At 37.0% G+C, this 9,298-nt stretch overlaps 1 protein-coding gene across 1 annotated transcript; it reads right to left on the bottom strand.

Annotated features, from left to right (window-relative positions):
• Positions 1-1,361: 1,361 nt before the first annotated feature.
• Positions 1,362-7,457, bottom strand: LOC128860035 (uncharacterized). The gene is made up of 2 exons (XM_054097260.1): positions 7,285-7,457; positions 1,362-2,826 (listed from the first exon to the last, which is right to left on the bottom strand). Exons 1-2 carry the CDS (start codon positions 7,421-7,423, stop codon positions 1,802-1,804), a joined length of 1,164 nt encoding a protein of 387 aa, XP_053953235.1. The 5' UTR covers positions 7,424-7,457; the 3' UTR covers positions 1,362-1,801.
• Between the last annotated feature and the right edge of the window lie 1,841 nt (positions 7,458-9,298).

Raw genomic sequence — 9,298 nt, 5'->3', positions numbered from 1 at the left:
ACGAGACCTCTGACTCCTTAGCTAAGATGGGCTCTGAGGCCAACTTCTTTGGCCCAGAGCCCGTTTTGCCACTCCCCTCTGCGGCCATCACGGCCACGGTTAGCAAATGGGTAACTACCACCCACAAGCGAGCTTGGCAGGCTGAGAGAGGCTGCAGATGGACAAAACTGATGTTACCTGTCATGTCCGATCGACTGTCGCAAACCCTTCTGTCATTAGGCAGAGGGGAGTGTAGACGGCTGGTTGGACTGATGACGGGCCACTTTCTGTGGGCAAAGCACATGGAAAGGTTGGGCATCTCAGACAGTGTACTCTGCCCAGCTTGTGAAGAGGAGGATGAGACGGCGGACCACTTCCTGTGTGTCTGCCCCGCCTTCGCTCGAATCAGGTTTGAGGTTTTAAGAAGCGACCATCTTGGCTCCTTGGCACCACAAGATCTACTCAGATTTCTTCAGAGATCGGGTGGATTTAAAGAAAATTAAAAGGGAATCCAAGTGTAGTACAATGGACTCAATTAATGTCTGAGTGCTGCACTTGCTAGTTGTCCCGACAAAAAAAAAAAATTAAAAATAAAAATAAAAATAAAAAAATCTTTAGGAAGCCTTCGGTGAGTCGAAAGAACACCGACTTTCGAGGGTAAAAGCATAGTGAACGGCATTGTAAAAGTTCAATGTTCCACTAATTTTCCCCGAGAATGGCTGGAAAAATTATTAGCCAGAATTCCAGCCTGTTAAAACCGCAAGTTCATTCTTGTTGAGAGTAGCATAGAAAGGCTGGTACGAACGTGTATCTGGATTCCAGGGCTTTCCTGTAGTCCAGCAGAACTCCTCACATGAATCCGTGGCCAGAACCATTGAAATCATTGAGGATTGCCTGTCTTGCTTAAAGAAGGGGGATGGCACTGAGCATTTTCTCTGTGAGTGTCCCGCATTTGCTAAAGCAAGGCTAAGAATTTTAGGTGACAGTGTCAAGTAAAATTCGTTCCCTTCAACTGGAGAATATTTTCAGATTTATCAAAGAGTCTGGAAAATTCTCACAGGTCTGGCTACCTCTATTCTATCCTATATTGTTCCTTCTGTTACTTCTCTCCTTTCCGCCTTGACTATCTACCCTTTCACTTTCCAGAACTTTAAACACAATGGGCTTTTTAGCCTTAGTTTTAGGAGTTACTAAGTCTTTCGGTGCTTTCAAATTTCAAAAAACACATCAAACTCTTTCATTTGCTATATCTATGTCTATTTTAACCCTGCAGTATTCTCGAAGCGGTTTGTGTCAAAATTTGTGCTCAATCGATGCAGACATTTTTGAGTTTTTGCCCAACAAAAAAATGAACATAACATATTTTTTTTATTATTTTTATTAAATTACTTATTTATTTAGTCTAAGATAGAATATTATGAAACGCCTTTTCTATGGTCGGGTGTTGTATGCAATGATAGTCACACACCAACCCACACGGCTACAGCAACCCAAGGTATACAATTATTGTAAAATACGATAATACAAAAGGCTCCTTTTTCAAATATTTCAGCATTATGAGAAACATAAATCGATGCAAAAAATTCTCGATATTCAAATACTAAGACAGTTCACAATTAAATGCTATTAACTTGGCACAGGCAATACAACTTGCAACTTCCCATGGCAACGACTAAACGGGAATATTTGCCAGTGCCATGATGAGAAGTAATAAGCATTTAATTGAAAACTGCCCTAATCCCCTAATCTATATGCGAATGTTGTAAAAACTCGAACGAAAATATCTATAGCAGCGCGAACAGTTTGAAAACCACTGTTGCTTTCATGCCCAGTTAGTTGAATTATCCCCACTCATTTCATTACTGATGCTCACGCTGCTGTTCTCCAATGGCTCGGCGTCCATTAGAACGGTGGTGGTGAACTGTTGTTGCATTGCTGGCGTCTGCTGCGGTTGTTGCTCCATTTGCTGCACTGGCGATCGTTGCTCGCCCTGTTGCAACTGCTGTGAGTCTATTTGCATTTGTAGTAACGCCGACTGTTGCGGCAATGCCACACATTGGATAACACCAGGTTGCGACTGTTGCTGTGTTTGCTGCAACTGCAGCTGTTGTGGTTGTTGTTGCTGTGCTGTTGTCATTGGTTGCACAGATCCACCAGTATTTGGCGTCATTATATTCAATAACAACTCACTCATCTTCGCACGAAATTGCAAATTTTGCAATTCACTCATCCGCTTCATCTGTGGCAGAAAGCTAACCAGAAAATTGTAATCAGAATCACCCACATGGCTGGTATTGTTGTCGCGTCTCATATCCATGCGCGTCGACTGCATTAAACTCTGCTCTTCACGCTCCAAATTCTCTAAAAAATGCACTTGATCATCAGCACGATTTGAGCATTTACAACTGGCGCGTCTACTGGTGGCAGATGTCGTCGCATCTTCAACAGCATTGGCAACAGATATTGAATTCGAAAGGCGGCGCACAGCTTGAGGTGTGGCGGCACTCACGAACTGTTCCAGCAATCGTTCCTCCTCTTCGCGTTCATCTTCGTCGCTAGTGTGATGTGGTTCCATTTTGATGTCGCAAAAGCTATGAAAACCGGGCGGTTCATCAATTGAGCCATTAGAGCCCTCACCTTCGCTTCTGTGCGTATGCGAATGATATCTGGGACGGCGTGTGTCATTAATGAAACTCATCGGTTCAAAATATGCCCATTTGCTGCCTATGTTCATGGAGCTGTCGTAGTCGCCGGAAGCTTTTAAACGCTCCACACGACGCTCGGTGCGACGCAACTCGGCACGATAAGCATCGCGTAGATTCTTCCATTTACGTTTGCAATGCTCGACTATGAGAAGGGTGAAGAAAATGAGTAAATAAGTTTATGAGCAAATTACTGAGAGAGATTTTTAAGGGCATATGCTTAAAAACGGCTTATAATTTTCTGTTATATCTATAATTTGTCATTAACTTAAATCCTTAATAACTATCTGTGCGTTAGGGCGGATCTTATTTTGATGTCTACAGCTTTTAATCACTTTGGATTATTTATGGTATTTTGGGACAAAAAAATTAAAAAAAGTGCAATTTTTTTCCACTATATATTTTAGTTTAGCAAATATACCTATAGTCTGAGTTGAATAATGTATTTTACTGAGAGGCGAATGCTATTAGAAAAAACTCTTTCTAGATTCTTATGCTTCACGGAGTTTCGAACCTACGTCTTCTGAATAGCAGTTACGCACCAACTCGTTCGGCTACGGCGGGCTTCACATCACAGATATTAATTTCGTGAATATCCAATTTTGACCTGTATATATTTTTAGCAATTGAATGGTTTCTTACATTTATAATATAATTGTACTGCACTTTCACTCTTAAATATTGTAAAATTAGTATTTTAGTTTTGAATTAATATCCTTAATATCTATTCATGAATTTTGTTAGACATTAATGAATAAAAAATAAATAATTACATTACAGTAGTAAGGCAATTAGCAACTGGGGTCATCGGCCTATGTTAAATAAAAGTCACAATTTATTGGCAACACACTGGCTCGCTTTATTTTCAGCACTTAATCGCTTAACTATTCGTGCACACGCTCATACGCTTAACTGAAGACTGAATCTTTATGAATCGTATCTATTCCGAATTTCTCTCTATTATGAACAGATATAACGCACACAAATACAATTTTGTACGTATACGGAATTCTTTCTCTATTACAAATTTCTTTGTAGCATTCAAAAACAGTGCAAATCAGTAGCCACACGTTGATTTTTTTTCATCATCAATGGAGAAAAATATACATAGCTACGTTAAGAGAGTAAACCACAAACCAATATTAAAAATTTTGTTTGAAAAACCTTTTTGAATCACTACACAAGCAAGCAATTTTCCCTCAACTGGGGACAATTTTTTTCCTACAATTGCAGAAAAGTAACCAACTAAATAAGAAACCCAAATTCTTCAATACATAATTCGTGGAATAATTTTAGTAATTTAGAAAATTTCAATAATAATAATACAAAATAATAATAATGGAATGGAATGGAATGATTGGAAGGTCTAACTGAAAAAAGTGTTTATCAAAACGTCTATAAAAGAGATAGCATACCTATACATACATATATACAATGATGGAAAGAGTAATAAAGAATTCTATCATTCTTGCATACATACATACATATACATACATATGCAAATACAAGAATGAGTACATTTGCGAATTTGCACAATTTTCTCTCAAGCGAAAAAAATACTTAAAGAGAGGCGTTTTATGCTACGAAGTTCTCTTTAAAACATTTCTTATCAATACGGACTGCTTCGGTGCAAACATGCCTTGTGGTGTTTAGCTGCATGGTAAATTTTGGGGCTTTCGTTTTGCAGCAAATCAGTGACAAATAGGTTAAGATGTAAGCTGATAGACCTGCTAGCTAGAGCTTTTATATTTGATTAATCTATAATTTTAATTATATTTTAATAAATAATAATAATAATAATAATAGGTTAACATGTGCTAGCGATGTTAATTTTTTCGTTAAAGCCATTTAATAAATACACTTTTTATTTGAAGTGAGTGCACATATCAGCCAAATAATTTAAATTTCGTTGAAAAAAACTTCATGCAAAAATAATTTAAAAAGTAAACAATGGAAACTAAATAATATTCGTGGTTGAAATAATAGAATATACAATTTTTTTAATCTCGCACAATTTAAGCATAATTATACATATACACTTATGTTAAATACATCGAAAATTAAGTATGTCAAGGTAACCTGTTACAACAGAGGCCTTTGCGTGTATGTACCTATTGCTTTTCATATAAAAGAAAAATAAAAACCAAAAACAACAACAAAAAACTAAAAAGTTCAACCGTATCCATATTTGCTAAAGAGTTTTTACACAAGTGCATATTTAGTTCTGCCAAAAATTTTAAATTTCCATTCGCAATGGTCACTATTTGCTTTTACGCTAGCCTTCAAACGTTTAGCCCATTCAGCTATTGGCGCACGCACGGTTTCCATGGATATTGACGTCGCTACTCGAACCAATGATTGTTTGAGACTCTCCACACTTCTGTGAGGTGTTCTACAGGTCATGTTCTCCAATTCTGACTATCGAATGATTACAGATCTGGACTTCCAGACAGCCAATCTTCTGCGTTTATGAACCCAGGAGTATTGTTTTTTAGCCAGGAAGATCAAACGCTCTCCATCGAGAGAGTACTGCCTAATTGCTTTGCCACGCCTTCTAAGACATCCTCCTAGTACTCTTTCGCCCCGGACTTAACCTCTCTTCCGCAGAAATGAAGAGATGTAATGCCTTTACAAGACACTCCCCACCAAACAATTACGGAGCCTGAATGGTGGCCACGGTGAACCATTGGAAAAACATTTTGAAGTTTTGGCATACATTTTGTCATTTTGCTTATAAGACTTCTTCTAGAGTGAAAATTTTCTCATCTGTGAAAAGAATATTTTCATAGCCGTTGACCACTTGCCACCGAAAAAGCTGTTTGCATCTGTCGGGTCCAGTTTTCTCCAAGCGCGTTGTCGAAAGATGACTAGTTGAGCGACGGAAGTCTTTCATGTGGAGATCATCTCTAATTAGTCTTGACATGTATCTAGTCGATACACTCATTCACTACCCTAGACGTGATTTTCTGGCTTCTATGGGGATTTCTGCGAATTCTTCTCGAACAGCTTTTATGGCTGCACTGATTCGAGCCACGCGAGGACGCCCATTTCTTTTTCTGTCTGTCACATCAGACGTTTGGGGAAAACGATTAATATTAAGTTTTTCTAGCAAATCGTTAATCTCACTTGCACTTTTACCTCACTTACGTCATGCAATCACTGCAATACGATTTTCCTTAGCTCTCCACTCCATTGCTAACAAGCGGAATTTGAGACGAAAATGCATACGAAAGAAAGTAAAAATAAGCGAACTTTTTGGTACAAATTTGTTCTCGCCGTATGCATTGTACAATTTGTCACAGATCTTATGGCAAGACTAAGTATATCAACTAATAAAGGATGTTGTTTTAAAATTAAACATTTAAAAATTTAGTTTCTTTCAGGTTTCACCATTTTTTATTCAAAACAATTCTTAAGAAGTATAGGTGAAGCATTACATTAGTTAAATGTCCACCATGAGCACGTTTTCAAGTAAAATGCGCTAGAGTGTCAATTCACGAATTCGTATTGCTGAGAATCTGGAGATGTTCAAAGTTGTTGCGCAACACTTTGCGCTAGAGTCGCAATATTTTCAACAGAACATGCAGTTTTTCATCTACCAATCCTCCGACAGAAGCATTTTCTTGAAATTTGTTCACCAAGCTTTGAATTGTCGACTCATTCGGACGATTAGTTCCACCAAAAAATAATAACGAATTTTGCGATGCGTTGTTCTTAAAGATCGACCATTTTCATAATAAGTTTCAATAATTTTGACAAGTTGTTCCATCGCGTAAAATTGTACATCTGTCTACTTGACAAATGTAAAAAAATTACCGTCTAGGAATTATTCACTACTGACGTCTAGGCGACGCTTTTGTATGACCCGTTACAATTTGTAGTTAGTGGCTAACAAAGCATGAGCTACCTTTAGTACCACAAGTAACAAAATACTATGTATTAAAATATAATTCATATATAAATTATAAATATTTTAGAATTCTTATTATACTGACAGTTAAATAACCCCAGGTGTCACAAGCCATTACCTAAACGAGTTCCACGATTTGCCTATTGTTTAATAAATTGATAGATACGTGCCAGGGTTCAATTTCGTAAATTTAGTTTATTATCGAAATTATACCGAAAACAAATTTAACTTATCGTCGCTGCGCCTACAAAAGCAGCTACGTACATGCATCGTATGTACATATGTATAGGTTTTCTAACTCCATTTCACATGCTTCGTGAGAAATTATAAATCCCGGCATCGTAGGATTGGCATCCCTACCCTAGTATGTACATATGTATTTATTTTACAGGCTTAAAAAGAATGTTTTTACATATTTATATCAGATAAAAAAATGCAAAAATACTTACATACATATGCATATAAATATGTATGTACATAAGTACATACGCAGGAACAATAAATGTATACAATAGAGAAGCGTACGTACATGCGCACATGCGAGTATTCATTGAAATTATTTCGGTTTCGCATTGAATCAGCTTTTTTTCGTTTTCATGCATTTTCACTTCTTTCACACATTTTTTTAAGTACCTGTGTACATATGTACATATATACGTGCAAAGTATATCTCACTCTATATCGCCAACTTACCGTCGACCCCTAGTATTGCAGCGATTTCTGCCCATTTCGGAGGTGTGTTCGTCCGGTCTTTGCCGTATCGTAAATCCCATAAGATGGGACGCGCCTTCACTTCTTCAATCAACCGACGTACATCTAAATCGTCTGGCATTTTTCGCGTAACTGAAATCTTTCTCGCAGAGTGATGTCATGTGCCGGCTAGCGATTTCGTTTCGTTATGACGAGAATAACGAAGAGTGGCACACGATAACTGCGAAAGCCGCAGTCCTCTTCTCACAGGAGAGCGAAAGAGAATTAGTTAATGGAAACGAATAACAACAAGAACGAAGGAAATAATTATGTTGCTTGGGAGGTAGATAGGCAGACAGGCAGACAGCAGAAAAGCAACCAGTAACAGCAATGAAAGTGGCAAAGCGAGAACAACTCAGTACAAGATCTAGCGCAACCAGACAATGAGCTCTCCATATGTATGTACATACAAAAGCACACATCTGCAAATTAAATCCAGAGAAATGCAAAGTGGCAGGAGAGGAGGCAATAACAATTTAGCAACGCAGAACAAATATAATAATACGTGCACCCATTTATACAGTGGTCACACAATTTATTCGTACACTCACAGTTTACAAGCAGATATACCTGATACTTAGCACGATTTATACAAAAGAACAAAATTTGAACATCTTCGTAAAAAATAACATATTTATTCAATATTTAATGAACAAAAACTCTCAAATTCATTTCTGGAATTAGAGAATTTAAGGCAATAACGGAATAAGGCACAATTTCATGCAAAAATATTATTCGTAAATCGCCACATAAAGAATATTTTATTAAAAAAATAATAGAAAAAAACGAGTATTCAGCACGTTGTTGGGCCACCTTTAGCTTTGATAACTGTTTCCAAACATCGATGCATACTTTTTACCAATACCTTGGTTTCATTAGCTGCAATTTTCTCCCACTCAACACGTAAAACTGTCTTTAATGATGCCTTTGATGTTATTTTGTGCATTCTGATTCTCCTTTCTAAGAGCTCATTCAGATCCGGCTATTGAGGTGAATATTTAAGCTGCTTACAGTGGTAAATAAGCCATTCTTACACGAGATAAGATGAGTGCTTTGGGTTGTTGTCTTGTTGAAACCAAAACCCTCTAGCATTCAGTCCAAGTTTAACGGCACTATCATGCAAATTATTCTTCAAATTTTTAAATGTAGATATTTGTCCATTTTATCATCAATAAAACCATTTTTTCTACTCCGTATGCTGCTATGCACCCCCAAACCACTGCAATCCCTCTCCATGCTCAAGGGGGAACGCCACTGTGAAGGGTAAACAAATAGTAGATTTTTGGGATTTTTTTTTTATAAGTAGGGCTTTTATTCGAGGCTCACACAAAAGGCAATTTATTGTATATGTATTAAACTATGTTGATGTAAATTTTTATTAAAAAATATTTGAAATTGACAAATTTATGTAAATAAACGTAACGAGTTAAAAAAAAATTTATTAATCAACACAATAGTGGCTATCGTTGTACGTAGCCATTTTTTCTTTTTTTGACAAAATGGTGGTGATTTGAATTTCGATGTGTGTTTTTCACCATTTTTTTGATTTTCAACAGGCCCAAAAAAGTAGTTATTTTCAAAATTTTGAAAATCGGCTACGTACTACGATATTGGCGATAACAAAAATTTTGAGAAAAAGGAAATTAACATCGGTTCATTAGCCTTCGAGAAATCGTTGCCACCGTATCAAAAAAAATCGTTGCGAGAAAAATGTGTGTGAAATAAAGCATCGTATCGTAAGCGCTACGGGGCTAAACCAACGGGCGCTTACTTAAGTGCACATAGAATCGGGAATTAATTTAAAATGTTTACCTCATTTTCTTGGGTAGTTATACTAATAAGTTATGCAAAAAAAAATCGATTTTTTTGAATTTTCACAGTGGCGTTCCCCCTTAACTGTAGGAATACGATTTTTTCTTTCTGCTCTGTATTTTTTTGCGCCAAACTTTTGGAGCGC

Source organism: Anastrepha ludens, chromosome 4, assembly GCF_028408465.1.
Source record: "Anastrepha ludens isolate Willacy chromosome 4, idAnaLude1.1, whole genome shotgun sequence".
Taxonomy (NCBI): Eukaryota; Metazoa; Arthropoda; class Insecta; order Diptera; family Tephritidae; genus Anastrepha; species Anastrepha ludens.
Note: the sequence above shows the minus strand (reverse complement) of the source record. Positions and strands in the feature narration are given on the sequence as shown.

Coding starts and splice junctions, on each gene's coding strand:
- LOC128860035 (XM_054097260.1), bottom strand. CDS start 7,423: ATGCCAGACGATTTAGATGTACGTCGGTTGATTGAAGAAGTGAAGGCG. Junction 2,827..7,284: donor TGCAATACTAGGGGTCGACG/GTAAGTTGGCGA, acceptor CCCTTCTCATAG/TCGAGCATTGCAAACGTAAA.